The sequence below is a fragment of the Mesoplodon mirus genome (genome assembly GCF_964341445.2).
Source record: "Mesoplodon mirus genome assembly, chromosome: 15".
Taxonomy (NCBI): domain Eukaryota; kingdom Metazoa; phylum Chordata; class Mammalia; order Artiodactyla; family Ziphiidae; genus Mesoplodon; species Mesoplodon mirus.
In genome coordinates this window covers 83,581,762-83,603,229 of record NC_138991.1, presented here as the reverse complement: position 1 = coordinate 83,603,229, position 21,468 = coordinate 83,581,762, and the positions used below count along the sequence as shown (strand labels likewise).

General features: G+C 45.1%; 2 protein-coding genes across 2 annotated transcripts in view; both read right to left on the bottom strand.

The window, feature by feature from the left end:
* Positions 1 to 21,468, bottom strand: part of RADIL (Rap associating with DIL domain) — a gene marked incomplete at its 5' end in the record, with an annotated part of 126,484 nt that overhangs the window by 28,169 nt on the left and 76,847 nt on the right.
* On the bottom strand, positions 15,129 to 19,419 carry PAPOLB (poly(A) polymerase beta). Its single transcript, XM_082645749.1, has one exon. The coding sequence runs from the start codon at positions 19,227 to 19,229 to the stop codon at positions 17,301 to 17,303; it is 1,929 nt and encodes a 642-aa protein (XP_082501875.1). The 5' UTR covers positions 19,230 to 19,419; the 3' UTR covers positions 15,129 to 17,300.

The window sequence follows — 21,468 nt, the reverse complement described above, 5'->3', positions numbered from 1 at the left end:
AGTGAGAGGCCTGTGTACCACAAAAAAAAAAAAAAAAGGAGGGGTCTGGGTAACCAGAACCTGGAGAGGTCCTGTCCCACCCAGGACAAACATGGGACCACCTTACCGCCCAACACTGGGCCCCAGACCCAGAAGCACAATGACCACTTTCCCACGTCTCAGGAGGATAACACAACCAGGAGAGATTCTGAAACAACCCTTGCTGCCCCTGAACAGGCTCACAGTTAAGCCACAGGCCCTGACTTGGATGCTCAGGGCCGCTCCTGCCCGCTCCTGGACTGTGTCTCTGACACGGGAACTGGGGAAGGGGCCCTAACCTGCAGGAGGTGGAACCGTGACACAGGCGACGGTGGCGGCCTGCACAACGGACGCGGTTAAAGAAAGGGGCTCGGAGCTTCCCTCTCCCGGCAGCTGCTCCAGCTCCCGCCACCGGAATCAAGCCTGCAAGCAGCTGACGCTGCAGGGCAGAGATCTGTGGTCCCCCAGCCCCTCCATCAGACGCTCCTTGGGCCAGGCAGCCGTCGGGCAGGCGGGAAGAGGTGGAGGGAGGACACCCCAGGCCACACGGTGTTTTCCGTGTTGGTGCAGGCAACCCCTCTGCGGGGAGAGAGGAAAGGACCCTGGATACCGGGGGGCGGGGGTGGGGGGGTGGACACTAATTCTGAAAGCAGCTGGCAGTCGTCCTCAGAGCTCCCGTCGTGGGCTCCAGAACAGCACTGGAAAGAGCAGCACAGCTCTTTGCCTGAACGTCAGTAAGTTCAGGACAATAAATTCAAGCTGCAGGTTTTACCTCCGGGCCCCGTGTGCTCTTCTCTCCCAGGATCAGAGGGTTTGAAACAGCGTCTACAACTCGGAGAAGTCCCTGTTGCTCACACCCGCTACCAGGGCTGCAGGAGGACCCAGAGATGTGGTTTTCATCGGGGACGGATGAGGCAAATGTTCCTGCATTAGGGAATTTTGCTAAAATTGGGGGAATTGAGACTATTTTAGTGATCCCTGATAACAGCTGGAGAGGCGCTGCTAACATAAACTCTGCAGTAGCCACTGCAAAACTTGGGAGGTCAGACCTGCCTTAAACAAGTCCTTGTAAACTAGAATGCCCTTTTCTGGGTTAGCAAAAGATGTAGAACGAAGAAGCCCTAAGTTAATCAAGCAATCCTTGCCGTTAATTTGAAGTTTTTTGTATTTGAAATGTACAACGACGACGACAAACCACCTAAGGACCATTTGGGGATGCAGCATCTATCTGCTACATGGCCGGCTTTATTGAGTATTTTGCATTCAATTCCATTTCATTCTCACAATAAACCCTTCAAAGGGACTGCAGTGACATGGGACTATGTTACCTAGCTTTTTAGGATCGATCCTACCATTGGCAAATAAAATTCTAAAAAATAATGTATATTGTACCCCCCTCCCCAGTTAGGGACACGACACGGAGGCCTGCCGACCACTTCTGTCCTGGAGGTCCCAGACAGTACAATAAGGTAAGAAAAACAAATGAAAGGTAGGATTGAAAAGAAAGAAAGAAATTTGTGACAATTTTCAAGACAATGTGATTGTGTATACAGAAAATGCAAAAGAATCTATGGACAAATTATTAGAATTAACAAATGAGTTTAGCAAGGGGACTAGATATGGTGAGTATGCAAATTCAATACTATTTTAAAATACTAGAAACAAAGAGAAAAGGGTATGTTTTAAAAATAAGATACCATTTATAATAATGTCAAGAAACATGAAACTAAGGAATAAATCTTCCAAAAAATGTGCAAGGCTATGTCACTGAAAACTACAAAGCACCACTGACAGAAATCAAGGAAGCTTAACTGAAAAAGACAGACAGGCCAAGTGTGAGAGAGGAAGTGGGACAGTTAGAGCCCTTGCACACTGCCGGGGGAGGGGGGTGTCAACTGGCCCGAGCGGCCTGGAAAGCACCGTGTGCTGCTTTCTCCTACCATCGAACCATCAAGTCCACTCCGCAGTGTACACACGATAGGAACACACGAGGGACCACGGGACGTGCACAGGAACACGTCCACGGTAGCATCACTCCTAAGGGGCCCAAACTGGAAACACCAAGTGTCTACCAACAACAGGACGACCAAATCAACTGTGGTCCATTCACATAACGGAATCCTGCACAGCAACAGTAATGAATGGACTCTTCTCAAAGCAAGAATAAGCCAAAAACAAAGGTACAAATAATATGATTCCATTTATAGGAAATTTACTTAGAGCCAAAACTGAACTATGGTTTTAGAAGTCAGAGAGGTTGGCTCAATAACCAAGGACCAGGAGGGGGTGTGAGGGAGGCTGCAGGTGTTCTGATAATGTTCTAGTTCTTGCCACACAGGTGCACTCATCTTCTGAAAACTCGTTGAGCTGCACCCTCACAACGTGGGCACGCTTCTGTCTGCACGCTATTTTTCAATGAAAATTTTCCTTTTAAAGAAGAGGACATCAGATGTTAAGATTACCATACACAAATTATAAGATTATGCTTACACTGTTTAAAGAGATAAAACATGCCTTGAAATATAGGTAGAGAACAGGAAATTATAAACAATAACATCAGCTTTGAAAAATAACCAATCAGAACTAGAAATGAAACAACACAGTAACGGAAACTATGCAGCATATCAGACACAACGGAAAAGAGAATCCATGGACTAAAAGACAAGTCTAAAATGTCTAGGATGTGGTACAAAGTGACCAAAAAAGGAAGAAAAAAGAAGACATTAGGAGACAGGGAAGAGAGAGTGAGAGGCCTCACACACGTTGAAAGACAGCTCTGGGGGAATTCCCTGGCAATCCAGTTGTTAGGACTCAGTGCTTTTACTGCTGAAGGCCCGGGTTCAATCCCTGGTTGGGGACCTAAGATCCCACAAGCCATGCTGCGCGGCCAGGGAAAAAAAAAAGATGGCTCTGGGAGGAGAGCAGTAAGAAGAGGGCAAAGGCAATATCTGAAAAGAAAATAAGTGAGCATTTTTCAGAACTGATTGAAGAAACCAATTTGCAGTTTCATGAAGTCCAATAAAAGAAAGAAGAGAGACATCACAAGAAAACCACTGACCAATATCCCTTATGTACAGAGATGTAAAAGTCTCCAAGACAGTAGCAAACCACGTTCAAGTGGGATTTATCCCAGGAATGCAAGAGTGATCTAACACACAATAGTGAATCACTGTAATATAGCGTATTGATACAATAAGAGACCAAGATGACATGGCCAGGTACTAAATGCTACTGGATTACACACTTTAAAATTGTTAATTTTATGTTATGTGAATTTTATTTCCATTTTAAAAGTCAGGCTTTAAAGACCCTAATGTGAAAGGCAAAACTATAAAGCTTTCATAAGAGAATGCAGGGACTATCTCTACAAGCTCAGAGGCAGGGACAGATCTCTTATACGAGACAAAACCAAATCAGAATCAAAAGCATTAACCATAAAGAAGAGAATCGACAAAGTCAACTATATTAACAATTTTATTCATCAAAAGACACGATAAGTAGAGTTTAGAAAATCAACTCACAGACTGGGAGGAAATCATTATCATTATAACACGTATCACTGATAAAAGACTAGAATCTAGGGACTTCCCTGGTGGTCCAGTGGGTAAGACTCCACACTCCCAATGCAAGGGGCCCAGGTTCAATCCCTGGTAGGGGAACAAGATCCCGCATGCGTGCCACAACTAAGAGTTTGCATGCTGCAACTAAGAAGTCTGAATGCTGCAACCAAGACCAGCACAGCCTAAATAAATAAATAAATAAATATTTTAAAAAATATATTTAAAAAAAAAGACTAGAATCCCACAAATCAATAAGAAAAAGACCAAACAATAGAAAATGCAAAAGAGCAGACCAGGCACTTGATGTTTCCAGTGAAATGGTAAACTAGGAAACTGATTGACCCCATCAGGTAAAGTAGAAATATGCACACTCAGTGTCCAGCAATATCCCTACCAGGTGTGCACCCCTGAGGGACTTGTACACTTAGGGACCAGGATGCTCTGAGCTGCATGATTCCCAGACCCATTTGCAGAGTTGCTCAGCATCCCTGCACCCACATGGCGGGACACGGCTCCAAGCAGCGCGGGCGTGAGCCCCACAAGCACGACACGAAGGAGACGTCAATCCACCCGCGTAACTCAAAACAGGCAAAGTGAAACTCTCGTAGGCAAAAATGCACAGGTGATAAGGCTAAAAGGAAACTGAGAAAACAGTCATTACAAAGTCAGGATGGTGGTTCCTTCCGAGGGGGAGGGAGAGGGTGGAGCTCAGGGTGACCCCAGGGGGACAGCGCACTGGAGGGCGTGTGCCCGCAGTGAGGCTCCGGTCGGCGGCTTGCTTGGTAACGACCTACCGACCCAAGCAGGCGGGTCTTCTGCCCTTTCCTGCACACGGTCTCTTCTGCAGTTACATACCCGTCCACAGCCTCACAACCTGCCACCATACCTGTCCAGGTGGAGGGCACCCTGAGGACACGCCGGGTGGCCTCCGGAGCCCCCTGCCCATCCCGCCGAGGGCTCTGCCGCCTGGAAGTGACCACAGGCTGGTGTGGCCCGAGTTCCCACCAGCAATAAGGACACTGCCCACACCAGCCACTCCGAAAGTTGGATGCTGCCGGGAGGAGGCGCCCCAAGTGGCCACTGCCCGCTGCCAGCTCTGCAGCTCCATTTCCACCCGGCCCTGTCCCCCCAGCACAAATCCTTGTCCACCACCCACGGAGCTGCCCGACGTCCGCCTTCCCACCACTGGCCCAGGGGTTCAAGTCCCGGGCAAAATGCAGATATCCTAAGCTTCCCAAGCCTCCTCTCCACGGGCCTGGAGGAGAGCCACGAACACCTCCAAGGGGACTGCGTCCCCTCCACAACCTCTGTATTCCACCCGTGACATCTTATTTCTTAAGCTGGGTCACGGGGGCACAAACAGTTCATTACACTACGCTGTATCTATTTCTTGTGTGCCTGAAGTATTTCAAAATAAAGATTAGGAAAGCAGTGAGAAGCAGGTACAGATGACAAACAGATGCTCGTGAACATTCCAAGATCTGCGCCGCCTCACAAATACTAAAGGAGACGCGAGCTAAATGATGAGGTACGCGCTCCCTTCAAATCAGCAAAGATTCTTTAATGATGGAATCACAGCGAGGATAAGGAGAGACGGACACACTCAGAAACTGCCCATGGGAATGGTCCCATGGGCACTGGTCCACCCCAAATTTAAAAATAGCCAGCGGGACAGTGCCAACTACATCATCTTAGACCTGGACACATCTATACTGAAAAAGTCGCCATCTCTCCGCAAATGAATTCCACTTTTAAGTTGCCATCCTACAGAAATAATCAGAAAGGAATCAAACACTTCTGTACAAAGATGTTTATATAAGCATTACTCATAAATAGAAAAAAAAAGGGAAATATTCTAAAATTCCAATAAAGACGTCGTGAGGCACACCACCCATTCACTGGCATTAAATTTGATGTTTGCAATATGAGTAAATAAGTATATTAAGTTTATAAAAGAATATATAACTACATACATAGGTTGATTTAAATTATGTAAGAAAAGTAACACAACAGTAAGAAAAGAATGAAAGGCACCAAAATGTTAAAAGCAATTCTCTCTAGGCGGTGACTTTACAGGTGATCTTTACTCTCTACCTAATACTTTCCCTTATTTTCCAAATTTTCAATAATGAATATGTCTTATTTTCTTAAGTGGGGGGAAGTCACGTTTTCAAGTACCAAGGAGCATTATTTCCGTGGTAAAACTTGGACCTTCTCCTGCCGATTAGGGCCTTAATCAGGGAAGAGCAGCCTTCTCTAGAAGGAACTAATAACCTAATTAAGGTGATGGGTAACTGAGGAGATAAAATGCTTAGGCCATTTGTTAGCCAGTCACAGGTGGAAATAGAGCCTTCCAGAACCATGCCAACGAGAGAGCAGCGTGGCAGAAGCAGGAATTTTCTTTAGCTGAAACCAAAGGCCCCGTGTGACTCCCCAGAGATGCCTCGAGCCCTCCCTTGGAGGGGATCCTGGTGAACCGAGCAACACCAGCCCACCGGGCGCCCCTGCTCACAAGCCTCAAGGACCCACATGGGAGGGGCCGCCGACGCCCCTTCCCGGGTCCACAAGCTGGAGAACCAGCTTTATCGTGAAGGTCAGCACCTCCTGTCTCTCGCCCAGAGTGAGGAGCCTCCCTGCCCCGGAGGCTGCATCCTGAGAATGCCTGACGCCCGCACGGCTGCCTGGCGCCCCACCGCCCTGCAGCGAACTCCCTACGCTCGTGCAGGCTGGAAGAGACAGCCACGGAAACCGCTTTGAAAATTAGGCAAGAAGACAAGAGAAACTAGGAGAGAAAAGATCCGGAAAACACGTCGGTCCAGGAGACGCAGAACCTGGATAACAGACGAACCAGAAGGAGTGATCCAAGGAGGGATGTGATTTTTCAGAACTGAAGAACATGCGTTTTTAGCTTAAAAGTCTGACACACAGTAGAGGTTAAAAACGCATAAGGGGGGACAGGGGGGACTTCCCTGGTGGCACAGTGGTTAAGAATCCGCCTGCCAGTGCAGGAGACACGGGTTCGAGCCCTGCTCCGGGAAGATCCCACATGCCGCGGAGCAACTAAGCCCGTGCGCCACAACTACTGAGCCTGCGTGCCACAACTACTAAGCCCGCATGCCACAACTACTGAAGCCTGCGTGCCTAGAGCCCACGCTCCGCAACGAGAAGCCAAACCGCAATGAGAAGCCCCACACACTGCAACAAAGACCCAACATGGCCAAAAATTAAAAAATACGTAAGGGGTCAAAATATACAAACAGCAAATTTTAATAACCTTAATACGATAAGAGAATATGGGCTTTATAAACAAATACGATAACAGATACGACCATCACTTTTTACATAAAAAAACAAAAGTCTAGCAGAAAGGGTGCAAACACAGCCCAACCAGGACACGCACTGTGAGTCTGAAGAATGAGGCAGCGTGAAGAAATTACCTGCGTCTCCAGAGGGAGGAGAGAGAGATTAAGTCCAAAGGAGTGAGAGTCCCAACACGCCCCAGCCTCTCCTGGAGGCACTGGGAGCTGAAAGGAATGGACTGAGGCCTCCAAAATCCTAGGAGAGAAAAGTATTTCCATCTAAAGCTCTACGCCCAGCTAAGCTATTAATCGAGCATTAAGGTGGAGCAAAGGTCTTTCAAGCAACTTCACATCTCGTGGACACTTTCCCAGAAGGCCACGGGAGGAGCTGGTCCACCTAAACCAGGTGTAAAGCAAGAACCAGGGCAAAGGGAGCAGAGACAGGGGTCTCCTCTGCAGAGACACCAGGGCGAGGACGGCTGAGAGGGGGCTCGAGAGCAACCAGCCCAACCTGAGCAGGCGGAAGGCGCCCAAGCTGGATAAAACCAGCCACACACCTGAGCATCTTGAGAAGAGATACTGGCAGAGGGTGGAGGAATGCTGAATTCGTGAAAAGTACCAAGAAAAAGGACAAACAAATAATACCAATAATTAATTCCAGAGAAACTGGAAGCTGGACTAGAAGGAAAGGTAATCTTTGTGTACACCAGGCCTCAGCTGTAAAAAGCTGTCTCTGGTCCTAAAAATGTAAACACTGATTACTAATCTAAACAAATTTACAGCTGTCCTGAGAGGACAGGGCGAGGGAAGCTGATGTTTTAAAAGAGGGGTGGTGGGGGCTTCCCTGGTGGCGCAGTGGTTGGGAGTCTGCCTGCTAATGCAGGGGACACGGGTTCAAGCCCTGGTCTGGGAGTATCCCACATGCCGCGGAGCGACTAGGCCCGTGAGCCACAACTGCCGAGCCTGCGTGTCCGGAGCCTGTGCTCTGCAAAAAGAGAGGCCGCGATAGTGAGAGGCCCGCGCACCGGGATGAAAACATCTTCTTAAAAAAAAAAAAAAGAAGAGGGGTGGTGAACAGAGCTGAATTCTCATCTTCATGGAAGACGTCACTAGATCACACTCAAAATGTAAAAACCAAGCAGTAGTGGGATAAATGTATTACTTTAAGTTGTGGAATTAAATGCCAAATAAGGAACAGTTCACAACTGAAACTGGTTCCCTCTGGGCAAGGCAAACTGGGAAGAGGGAAGGCTAGTGCAGGGCCCTGCTGCTTCCGCTTTTTTGCTTTGTTCTGTTATTTCTTTTTTTTTTTTTTTTTTTTTTTTTTGCAGTACGCGGGCCTCTCACTGTTGTGGCCTCTCCCGTTGCGGAGCACAGGCTCTGGACGCGCAGGCTCAGCGACCATGGCTCACGGGCCCAGCCGCTCCGCGGCATGTGGGATCTTCCCGGACCGGGGCACGAACCCGTAACCCCTGCATCGGCAGGCGGACTCTCAACCACTGCGCCACCAGGGAAGCCCTGTTTTGTTATTTCTAATCAGCAATGAGAAAGTATCGCTTTAACTGTGCATGTATATATAACTGGTGAAAGTAAGTTTTTAAACGTACATACTTTTCAACCTCCTAAACAAATGAATGGATGAATGCACGCGCTTATGGTATGTATTTCATCAATTCCTAGACACACTTTTTTGCACATTTTAACATCTTTGAACGCATCCTGCGTTCTCGTGGAGTGTCCCAGGCAGCAGCTGTCATGTGAGAACTTGGCTATTGTTCCTGGGGGAGCGAGATTCTTCAATATTTCAGTCATTTAAGGGCCATTTGAAGAATGAATGAGCTCTGGTTGTCATGTGCAAACTTGCAGAATTTGGGGCCAACAGCTTGAGAGAAAATCCCAGGGATAACAGTGGAGCATTTTCAAGAAATGTGGCATCAGCAATATTCTTGAGGGCACAAAAAAGGGCACTGGGTGGAAATGTGCACAGCGACAACTCGAGTCGAAAAGACGACTTGGAATTTATTTCGCTCCCATTTATCTTTCTGTGTGTGCCTGTGCACAGAACCAATACAGATTAAAGTCCGTGTTTAAATAAATCTTCAGGTTTATCAGAGCTCTTCAGGTAAGTACAGAACTAAGAATCCCAGGTAATAATAGTAAGGCATTGTGCCCTCGTTTAACTTGTACTATTTTTTTTTTTTTTTTTTTTTTTTTGCGGTACGCGGGCCTCTCACTGTTGTGGTCTCTCCCGTTGCGGAGCACAGGCTCCGGACGCGCAGGCTCAGCGGCCATGGCTCACGGGCCCAGCCGCTCCACGGCATGTGGGATCTTCCCAGACCGGGGCACAAACCCGTGTCCCCTGCATCGGCAGGTGGACTCTCAACCACTGCGCCACCAGGGAGGCCCAACTTGTACTATTTTTTACGTCAGTGGTAAGTAGGTATGGTGATCTTACTAATCAATAACATCTTTTATGTGGTGAAATACGGTATATACAGGAATATGTATTGCAAAATTTTTCTTAATGACCCCCAAATATACATAGTGCTCTGACCACACCATGGAATATTCCATAAGCCCTAGAATGAATGAATTAGAATAATAACAGATGATGTGGGGAGATTTTCAAAAGGAGTTTGTTAAGAAAAGATACAGAAAACTAAGTATGTGATCCCATTTTAAAACAATAATAACTGGGACTTCCCTGGTGGCGCTGTGGTTAAGAATCCGCCTGCCAATGCAGGGGATGTGGGTTCGATCCCTGGTCCAGGAAGATCCCACATGTCACAGGGCAACTAAGCCCGTGGGCCACAACTACTGAGCCTGCGCTCTAGAGCCTCCCCACTGCAACTATTGAGCCCATACACCACAACTACTGAAGCCCCCGCGCCTAGAGCCCGTGCTCCGCAAGAGAAGCCACCGCAATGAGAAGCATGTGCACCGCAATGAAGAGTAGCCCCCGCTCAACGCAACTAGAGAAAGCCTTCGCGCAAGCAATGAAGACCCAACACAGCCAAAGATAAAATTAAATTTAAAAAAAATTTTTTTTAAACTGACTAAAAGTCTGCATGTGTACATGTTTACACAGATCTGTACAGGAGCATCTGAGCACAGAAAAACTATGGAAGGTCATGGTGGGAGAATTCTAAGGTGACCCCATGATCTCTGCCCCTACGGTTACTCCCGTGATTAAGTACATGGGCAAGAGAGATTCTGCCGGTATAATTAAGGTAACTGAGCAGTTGATCTTAAGATACAGAGATTATCCAGTGGGCCCAACCTAATCATGTCAGTGACTTCAAAGCAGAGAGTGTTCTCCAGCTGGTCACAGAAGAAAAGGGTCTGAACAAGGGGTTCCCCCCTGCTCAGATGGGAGGGGCTACAGGAAAAGGAGCTGAGAGTGGGCTCTGGTCCACAGCTAGCAAGAAAAAGACAGGAAACAAAACATGGAGATTTCAGTCCTACAACCCCAAAGAACTGAATTCTGCCTTGTCGGCCAAACTTTGTGGGAAAGTTGTCTACACACAGGTTTCCTCTCTTTTCTCCTATTCACCCTTCTGTATAAGTAGGAAACATTTCAGGCATCCAAAAGGGTATGAAGAACAAAATAATGCACCCACTGCAGCCTGAAGAAATAAAGCACATTCTAGATATGGCTGAGCTTTCTCTCTCCTATCCAGAAATAACAGCTATGCTGATTTGGGGTCATAACTCCCATGTGTATATTTATATTTTTTTCCATGTATTAAGTATAGCCAAGATATTATATACATACATAGTAAATATCTCTGAAAAGTATATTTAATTTGCAATTTTTAAAAAAACTGATGAAATGGTATCATACGATATGAACACACCCACTTGCTATGTGTATCTCCAGCTCATTCGTTTTCAGTGCTGTATGGTATTCCATTGTAATATATTTAAATGGACCCATTTTTCCTGTTGATCAATGAGGAAGTCAGTCTCCAAGATGGCCCCTAGTGACCTCCTGCTTTTCGAGCCCTTTTGTAGTCTCCTGCCACCGTGAATAGAGCCCGTTTAATCACAAAGACATGGCGGAAGTGGCGGTATGACTTCCATGGTCAGGTCATGAAACACACTGTGACTTGTGCCTGGCTCTCTCAGATCATGTGCTGGGGTTAAGTCAGCCGCTATGCTGTGAGGACGCTCGGTTAGCCCTATGGAGAGCTGAGGCCTCCTGCCAACAGCCAGCATCAACATGCCAGCCAACATCTCACATGTTAAATCATCTCACATGTTAAATCATCTCGAATTCCAGAGATTCATCAAACTTGGTGCTTTTTATATACATTTCTGGTTTGGTTTTAGTTTTCATAATCAACATTCATAAGTGAATTTTGCTCATAACTTTTATCATGTTCCCTTTCTCTGGTTGTGATATGAAGGTGAGATTTGTTGTAAAAAATGTTTCTTCTTTTTCCATTTTCTGGAATAGTCTGATGTAAAATATTGGAATAATCTTGTCACTGAATATCAGTAAGAATTGGCCTGTACAACCTTCTAGGTCTTATGTTTTTGTGATTTTACTTTGGTTTTGGTGGGGACATTTTCAAACTACTCATGCCGTTTCTTTTCAAGGTTATAAGTCCATTCAGGTTTTCTATCCTTCAATGAGTCTGGGTAGGTTATCTTTTTCTACGAGATTGTCCATTTTGTCTAAGTTTTCAAATTTACTGCCATAAAGCTATCTATAAGATCCTTTAAATGAAAATTAAAAAAAAAAACTACTGTATTTGTAGCTATATCCCCTTTTAAATTCCTAAGATTGCTTGGGTACCATCCTTAGCTTTCCTCGACAACCTTCCTGGTTTTGACATTTTATTAGTCTTTTCAAAGAACCTACTCTTCACTTTGTTGATCCTCTGCACTGCATGTTTATTTTGTCTTTATTTTCTGCTCTGTATTATTTCCGTTCTTCTCTCACTGAATTTATATCCTTTTTAACCTAGTTCTGTAGGCACACAGCTCATCAGCTGCCAGCCTTTACTCTTTTCTAGGGTGAACATTTAAAGTCATAACCCTCCTCTTCTAAATACCACATTGGCTGCATCCCACAAGTTGCATTTTCATTACTGTTCAGTTCCAATTCACATTAAAGTGTCTTTTTTGATTCTGACTTATTTGGGAGCATTTGAATGTGTAAACGTATGAGCTCTGTGTAATTCGCTCTACCATCACCTTCCAACACCCATCCTCTCCTTCTCCCATCACATAATGGTGGGGAATGGTGGTCGTGTAACCAGCTGATACAAACTACAACTTCCAGTCTCCCTCACAGGTAGGCAGGGCCTTGTGACTAAGTTCCAGTCAGTGAAAGACGAGGGAATGTCATCTTCTAGGGACTTCCAGGAAAGCTCCATAGGAGGAGGACACAGTCTGCAGGGACACCTTCGGCCTCCCCCCACTTCCTTCTTTCTTCCTGCCTTAAATGAAGATATGATGGCTGTGACGGCAGCGGTCCCGCCATCATCCTGCACCTTGAGGTGACCTTGAGGATGGAAGGCGTGGACTACAATGGTGGGGCTGAAAGTGCAGAAGCCTGGGTCCCTGGGGACCAGGAAAGCTCCCGCATCAGCCCTGAACTTACTCCCTCTGTAATGTGAAAGAAAATCACCCTGTATCGGGTTCAGTAATTGTTATCTGGCCAAATGCAATTCCTAACCGATAAAGAGGTCTTTAAGATATCACTTTGACGGGGCTTCCCTGGTGGCGCAGTGGTTGAGAGTCCGCCTGCCGATGCAGGGGACACGGGTTCGTGCCCCGGTCCGGGAAGATCCCACATGCCACGGAGCGGCTGGGCCCATGAGCCACGGCCGCTGAGCCTGTGTGTCCGGAGCCTGTGCTCCGCAAAGGGAGAGGCCACAGCAGTGAGAGGCCCGCGTACCGCAAAAAAACAAAGATATCAGTTTGATGTTGGTTTCTTAATTACAAAATACTTCACACACAGACACACACACACACACGAAAGCATTTACAACTGAAACTAATAATAAAATGAACACCATTTCCTCCGCCACCCAACCTGCGAAAAGGAGAACATTTCCAGTCTGCATTCTTGCAGCCGCACCTCCCCTGCTTCTCCCCACCTCTCGCCCTTGCTATTCTGAAATTTATTTCACATTCCCTTGTTTTTCCTTTATAGTTATACCTCACATTTTTGTCACCCTAAATTATACTGCCCTATTTTGTTTTTAAAACCTTATGTAGATTGTGCCACACTGTGTATTTTTCTGTGATTGTCTCTTTCCCCTCAACATTATGAGACACACCTACCTTGATGCATGAAGCTTTGGTCCATTTAATCTCACAGCTTTACGTTGTTTGCTCTCTCTCCACTTCCCGTTTAGGGGTATGTGGGTCATTTCGAGCTTCAGGCTATTACAAAATGCTGCTGCAAACACTCCCCTACTCGTCTCCTGGTGACCCGTGGGACGGTCTTTCTAGGAGAGTGCTTCCTGACTTTTCTGATACCATGGCATATGCGGGAAACGATGACATCCCCATGGCACACTAGAGGTAAACTAGAGGGTGTGTAGGGTTCTGGACACGGCCACAGCGGTGACCCACAAACGCTGGCCACCTCAAGGGGTAAAGAGACTGGTAAGGTTAAACCCACCAGTGCCCTACAGTGCGGGGGTGGAGCCCCCGGAACAGAAGGAATGGAGCACAGGGTGCTGACACGTCGGCCACACTAGACAACACCCACCTTCCCCCCGAAGGGACCAGACAGCGCGTACTCCCCCTCCTCCTCGCCAAACCTGAATATCGTTAGGCTTCGTTTTTGTAAAAGAAAAATAGCTCTGTGGTCTTCAATCCTCTTTTCCTAACAAGATTGAGCACCTTTCCATGTTTATTGTCCATTCTTAGTTCCTCTTCTGTGAAATACCTACGCATCTCTTTTGCCAGTTTATTGGGTTGTTTCATCTTTTCAAATAGACTTTTTTCTTCATCCTTAATATAGCCTGGATAGTAATCATTTGTTTTATGTATTATGAAACCTCCCTGCTTACAGCCTGTTTTTCAATTTTCACTGTTCATTACTCAATACAATTAAGAGATTCTGTTCATCAGTCTCTTCACGGTGTGAGCTTTTCTGTGTCTTCTTTAGGAAATCCTTCTCTGTGCTGTTTGTCATTGTTCCTAACTTACTGTTCTGCAGTCAGAGAACATGTTCTATGAATCAGATAACTTGAACTAGGTTGAGTCTTACTTTCTGGATCTAGCATGAGGTTATTTATTTTTTTTTTTTTACACGTCCAAGTGCTTGAGAATAACATGCATTTTCTAATTGTTGAGTGGAAGTTTCTATAACAAATGCCGGCTGGGGGGAATGGGTGACAAATCCAGCCCTGGCCATCTGTTTACATATTGTCCAGGGCTGCTTTCAGTCTACAAAGGCACAGTTTGTATAGCCTCACAAAGCTGAAAATATTTCCTATCCGGCCCTTTACAGGAAAAGTCTGCCAAGCCCTGTTGTTGTGTTCAAAACTGTTTCCCTTCTACTTTTTGTCTGCTTAGTATCAATTAATGAAAAGAGTCGTTTAAAAATCTTCTGTGACAATGACACCTTTGGCAATTTCTGTTAATCTTTGCTTTATGTTGAGGCTATTTTACTAGGTGCAAAAGGAATTAAATCGGTCCCTTTTCCTGCTGCACTATTTCTTCTCTCATTAATGCAGTGGTCCCTTTTGTCCCTGGTAATTATTTTTGCTTTGAAATGTTTGGATAACATTGTTACTGTAACAGCTTTTCATTGGCCTTTTCTCCATTCTTTATGTCTTACGTTTTTAGGTGTGTCTCTCGTAAATAAAATAGCGTACAGCTGGACTTAGTTTTTCCATGGACTCTTGACAATCTCCACATTTTACTCAGGAAGTTTAGTCCATTTATTATGTATATAGTGACAGATACATTTCGTTTCATTTCCACCACCTTAGACTGTATTTTCTTTCTACACCATTTTCTCTATGCTTCCCAGCCCCCCACACACACCTCTTTCCTGCCTTCTTTTGGATTAAGATTTTTTAACCCCATTTTTTTGTACCACTATTGATATGAAGTTTTAACCTTTTCATGTTTTTTCCCTATTATAACATGAATTCTAGACTTCAGGTAAGTCGTAATGTTCATCGGTGACTTTACCCACCAGAACAACAGTAAGAACATCTGAACTGTTATCATCAGATTTAAACCCCTCTGCTTGCTTCTTTCTTATTTTTATTGTGTTTTTTAATGGAGAAATACATCATCTGTTTTCAAAATAGTGCTTGAAAAATACAAGGAGTACAGATACTATAAAACAAAGCAAACTCCAGTCATGAGATACTATGCACACCATATGAAAAAAATAGTCTGATATTCAGGTAACGAAAACTAGAATTAAAAAGCTCCAACTTTCCAGCTTGGTAAAACAAGTAGAGTTACACGAAACACTTAATAAACTAATTTTTCCCCAATGTGTGAACAAAATGACAAGACTAAATTTGTGCGTGGCAATTTCAATGACACAATAGCTATTCAAAATACACAGGTACCGTACACACTTCACCTGATTTTATTGTGGTGGAAGGGGACTGCACAGGTAGTGGGAACACTGTATTAGGCGTCAGAAGGTCATGGTGAACAGAAAGTCTCAATTACTGCACAGCCCACGATGGAAATGACTATATTCCAGCTTTGGGGGAAATTATTTAAAAGGATAGGGAAAGGGTTTAAGAAGCTGCAGTTTAACATGAAAAACGCACATGTGGTAGAAAGGAACACTGTTGGGGGATAGGAAGAATCAGCATCAGGCTATTTGGAAAACCTGTTAGGTTTGCTGCGTCCAGATTGAGAAAGACTAAGTTTTCATTCACCTACAACTGTTGAGAAACATGAATGTTCTGCTGCTTAATTATGAGCTGTCTTTTTTTTTTTAAAGAAAGGTTATTATTCCGAATCTTTTGCAGGATAAAACAAAGAGTAGAAAGCTGACTAGATGTCAAGTGCTTGCTAGAAATTTCTAATGTTTCTACATGTCAATTTTACTGATGAATTTTAGGAAGTCATTTACAAATAAAAATTGGTTTAAAATTCTGGAGAAAATGCTTTTTTGCTTACACGTTTAAATAAGAAATTAACTTTACTATAAGCAGGTATTCTGTGGAGTATACAAATCTTCTCTTATGTGGAGACCAAATGGCCATCCAAGATGGATAACATGCTTCACAGGAATTACTTTCAGTAAAGCTTTACTAAAATATTAGCCATGTGGCCACAGGACTGTTGGTTTCACATCATGGTTAAGAAAATACTAGCATACTGAGTTTTCTGTGAAACGATATACAAGCATACCTTGTGCATACAAGCAAAGAGAAGGCGGCGGGGGCAGGGGACACAAAAAGCTTTTTTTCTTTTAGGGCAAATGATTAAGGACAAGAGAATATGGAGCTTTGTTAGCTCAAGACAGTATCTGCTGTTTGATGGCTGATTGTATGCACTCTGAAACAGTTCTTCACATAAAACCAATCATTTCTTGATCCTGTCCCATCAAAACCAAACACTTACTAATTACTGTTTCAATGCCAAATATATACCCTAAGAGTTGACATTTCATTTTAAAGGGTTACAGCTATCTCACAGGGACTGAGCTAGATGTACTTTATGCTTTTTCTGAAGTACAGTACACCACTGCACAATGATAACCAATCTGAAGATTAATAATGAAGAACACCCTTCAGGAAAAAACTGAAATTCATCAAGCTGAAAAATCTAAAATTTGTTCTACTGTCTAATAAAAATATAAAGTGCATCATCAGCATAAGGAATTCTGATACCAGTTTGTACTGCAAACTTTCCCCAACAATGCATCAAACATCAATCCAGTCCCAATGTCAGTCATGGGTACAAACATAGCTGGAGGGTTTTTTTCTCTCTTTTTCCTCTTTAAGGGCAGGAGTCCTTTGAAATAGTTAGCGTTTAACTGTGGCTGACAAATAATCTGACACATTAATTAACAGTACTTCTGGCTTTAAATACTAACCTGGACTTCTGATCAAGATAAGCCCAATAAAGGAAGTCATCAAATAAGCCTAACAAAGCTATTCTGAACCATATCTAGTTTGGTACCCTTCATTCTTCTCCTTCAGCATTTGAAGGCAGCAGGCTGAGTTGGCAGATACTGTTTACAGACCCTTGAGGTTGTTTTTCTCAGTTCAGTCTGTTTTACTGAATTCTTGATAATAGGAATAAGATTTGCAGGGATACTGGGAAGGTCTGCACTGGATGTTCCCCATGAGGCCAACAGAGAAGCTGCTGTCTGAATAGTTTCCAATTGAGTCGCACCTGTCTGTTTATGAGAGTGTTCCTTTTCCGTTTTGGTTTCCTTGGTCCTTTCTTCTTTGTGAAGTGACAATGTCCTCTAGACTCCTATGATAGGATTAGCTATGTTTGCTGCTGCGCTCCCTGAAGGCCTGGGTGGATGGTTGACCAGACGTGTTGAGGAAACAACTCTGGTGACCATGGGCTTCGGTGGTGGAGAAATAGTTGGTTGTGGGGCAGTCTGAGGGATGCTTTCGCTGGACGTGCCCCCTGGGCTGTCACTGGGATTTGCTTGTTGCAAGGAAACCTCAGGAACCTGTACGCTGGTCACAGATGCTGCCATCATAGCCGGGGCAGAAATGCTTCTGCCCTGAGCGCTGCCAGTCACTGGGCCAGTCTTCATAGAGCCAGGAAGTGAAGACACAGACGTGCTGTCTTCACTGTCTACAGACAAGTCAAGGCTGCCGTCATCCAAAGCTGTCAACCTGACACCTTCCATCGAGTGTGTTTTCTTTTTCTGAAGCACGTGATTAGGTAGTAGTTGATGAAGTTCCTTTTTTCTCAAATGCATTGCAGCAAGTTTCATATCCATCTCAAACATCTTACTATTTATCGCTTGCCTATAAACTGTATCTGTGAAAGACTGGATATCATAGGTGAGATCAATACTGAGAATGTCAGAGTTTTCTGGCTTTTTTAACACTAACCCAATCACCCACATTGTACGAAATTCTTCCCTGTCAGGATTTTCCTTGGGTGCTGGAAACGACTGAGGATTCACATGTGCCAGTGTAATAAATTCATTCTTCTCCAAGCTTCCAACCAGGATTCGGATTTTTGATTCCACCAAGCCCACCCATTCTAGATGTTGTTTTTCTGTTGGCGCGCTTGCTAGAAGTACAATATAATGCTTGTACTTTTGAAAGAAGCTGGGAGCTTCAAAAAGTTTGGACCACTCTGCCTTACTCAGCAAAATCTCATGTGTAATAGCAAGCCCTTGCTTAAACTCCTCAATCATCACCATCCTTGTTGAAACAGACACGTTGTACGTGGAGTTCTGCTGTGGATAGGCTGGTGTAATTATAGGCATGAGATGGTACCTATCGCTGGGATTTACTCTTGGGTCCCAGACAGGCAAATTAAGATTCCGTTCTTCAGGCTCTTTCAGTAGCACTGGATTTGGCCATTCCCATTCAGAAAACACCAAGAAAAATTTACGTACAAGAGTTGATGCTATCGCATTTGGATAAAGCTGGCAAGTTCTTGCTACTAGCATCGCCCAGGAAACACCTCCTAGGAAACCTAATATATTGGAATAGATATTGTGGCATTTGGCCCACAACTTGATGGCTCTCAGAGTTAATCTGAAGTTGTCAATGTTTGGTACTAGATGTAAAATCTCATCGGTTACCCGGCAACCATTAAGACTTCTTATGCATCTAATATCTAAATTTTTAAGCAGACTGTCATCTCTTAGGTCCAAATCTTCCGGAATAGTCTGCAGTGCTAACCTTGCAAACAAAATATCAATCTCTATCCCATCAAAACACAGTTTGATAACTGGTACAAATGCCTCTTCAACAGCCCTTAAATCCTTTACTTCTTCATGTAGTTTCAATTTACCATAGAAGGAGGTGAAAAAATCGCTTCGATCAACATGTCTTGGTGCCACGCACAACGCGTCAATATCTGCACCTTTCGTATGCACCCCTAATCTATAAGAACCGAATGTAAAGATTTTCCCTCCAACGTTTTCTATTACAGCTTGTGGAAGACTCTTGCTTTCACTGATTTCTCGTATCCATTCCTTTACCAGGTTATTTAATTTCTCCAAAATTAAAATCCTGCGCTGTAGTTCCTCTTCCTCTTCAAAAACCCCAAAGGGCTTCAGGGTTTCAATTAATTTCTGGGTAAGTATGCAGTCAGTCTCCCTGGGGGGTGCTAAACTGATGGGGGAGGAGATGCCATAGTGCTTGGGCGGCGGAGGGGTCTGTTGTGATCCCGGGGTGGTCACCGGAAACGGCATCATCTCTAGCGCTGGCCCCGCCACGCCGCGTCCCCCGCCACCGCGACCTCCGCGGCCGCCCGGGTCATGATCCGCTGAGGCGGGAGGGGCGGGGCTCCTACCAGCCCAGGTCCGACCCGCTCCCGCTCCGCTCCCGCCGCTTCAACCGCCTCTCCGCCGTCCCCTCGGCCCCAACATGGCGCCGGGGCCCTAGTTGCTGCGTTCTAGAACGCCCACGCACGCCACGCCGCGCGCCACGCACGCCACGCACCTCGCGTGCCACGTATGCCACGGCGCATGCGCGCGTGCAGGGCCTCATGGGGGTTGTAGTTTCCATGTCTCCGCCGCGGCTTCTGCCGGTGGGGGCCGGCACGGCTGCGCCCCGGGGTTCGGCCCTGTTATAACTGTTTTAGACGTTTGCCCAGACCTACCGTCCAACTCCTTGCTCGCCATTCTCTACACCTCGGGTCTCCTCCCTCTCCAGTGGCATCTTCAGGTGGCCTTTGCCCTCTGGCCCATCCTTTAGAATCCCTCTATGGCAGGGTCCATTGGTGGGAAGCAGCTCCGTGGCATCCTCCGTGGCCCGGCGCCTGGGTGGTGGGGCAGCCAGGACCACAACTCTGGGTTCTCGGTCCTGTTCTCTCCAGCTTTGAAGGTCCCATCGGCTGACCTCTGGTTTCTGCGGTTCTGGGTGGGGAGCCTGCTGCTCGCCTGTCTTTTCTTCTCGGCGACTGTAAAAATCTCTGAAGTGTCCTGCAGCATCACCACTAGGCAGCAAGGGGTAAACTTTTCGCTTATCTTACAGAGGAAGCACTGTGATTCCTGAATCAAAAGACTGGTGCTTTTCATCCCATGCTCCCGGATGACTCTCAGGCATGTCCGTGGAGTATGTCCTCACCCCATTCTCCTGATCCTCTTCACGTGGACATGTGACAGACCTTCTCATCCTGTTCCCCGTGTCTCTCAACCCATGTTTCTGTCTGCGTGATGCCAGGTCTACCTCGTTCTCTAATTCTCTTCAGTTATATTTAGTCTGCTGTTTAAGCCATCGTTGAAGTAACCATTTACAAACTTGCATTTTTATTACTAAGAGCATTATCTTGTTCTTTTCCAAACCCTCCTTGCCTTTTGGGATAACATTCTGTTCTTTCCTCTTTTCTTTCTACCTTTTGTTTCATTAAACATTTAAAAAATATTTTATATCTAATGGTTCCAATTCCTAAGTTCTTGAGAATCTGATTCTACAGTTTGTTTTCTACTGACTCATTTCAAGAAGCATCACTTCAAGTGTCTTGTAATTTTGGATTGTTAGCTCGTCTCTGGCTAGGCTTGGGATGCCTGTGTAGATGTCCTTCCAAAGGGAATTTACTTTGTTTCTATCTGATGTCCTTGTACACTATCAAATTATGTACACAGTAATTTAATTTCTTATCCAGTGATTATCCAGATCACTTAAGTAGTGCAATTTTGAACCCCAAACACCCGAGAGGAAAGGTGATTTTCAATTCTAGGAAAGAGTAGTTTTTCCCACCCAGAGCCCAAGTCAAGAGAGATAATAACTCTTTGTCATCTCCTTTTACCAGGTAGCAGATTCTTCCTATTCCGTCTTTTCATTCAATGTGTCACCCTTTACAGTTTCCCAGTATATGTGAGGGTCTCAGTCCCAACTTTCTACTTCCTAAGGTCCCAAGGCTCTGTGTCTCTTTCTTGGACAGCTATTAAACTTAAATTTCTTGGTTATAAAGACTGGCAAGAGCCTGTGGGGCAATTGTAGCTTCATAATCAGCTAAGATTCTAACGTTTCAAGGTCCTCATGTTGTTTTGTTCTGTTTTTTCACCCTTAGGGATTACTTTACTTTGGGGGGATATTCAGCTGTGCATCTAAAAGGAGAATTGTTATAGTTCAGCCAGCACTTCCAGGTACTTTATATAGAAAGATCTTCGAGGATAATTAATCCCACATATTGCCAGTACCAATTTCTCAGCCTATTTCAACATGGTTTGCATGCTTAACATTCCAGCAGCACAGCCATCAGTAAGGTATTTGGTGACCTCCATGTTGCTCAATCCAATGATCTGCACCTTTTTTGACCTACAGTAGCCTCACACTGGCCTCCATGGCACCACACTCTTTTGTTGTCTTGTACATCTCTGGCTTCCCCTTGGTCTCATTTGCTCCTCCATTACTTGGCCTCTACAGTTGGAGTTCTTCCAGTTTCCATATTAAGCCCTCAACTCTTCTCGTTGTATATATATTTACTAC

Bases quoted from the DNA above. Each gene is read 5' to 3' on its own strand.
- PAPOLB (XM_082645749.1), bottom strand. From the start codon at position 19,229: ATGATGCCGTTTCCGGTGACCACCCCGGGATCACAACAGACCCCTCCG.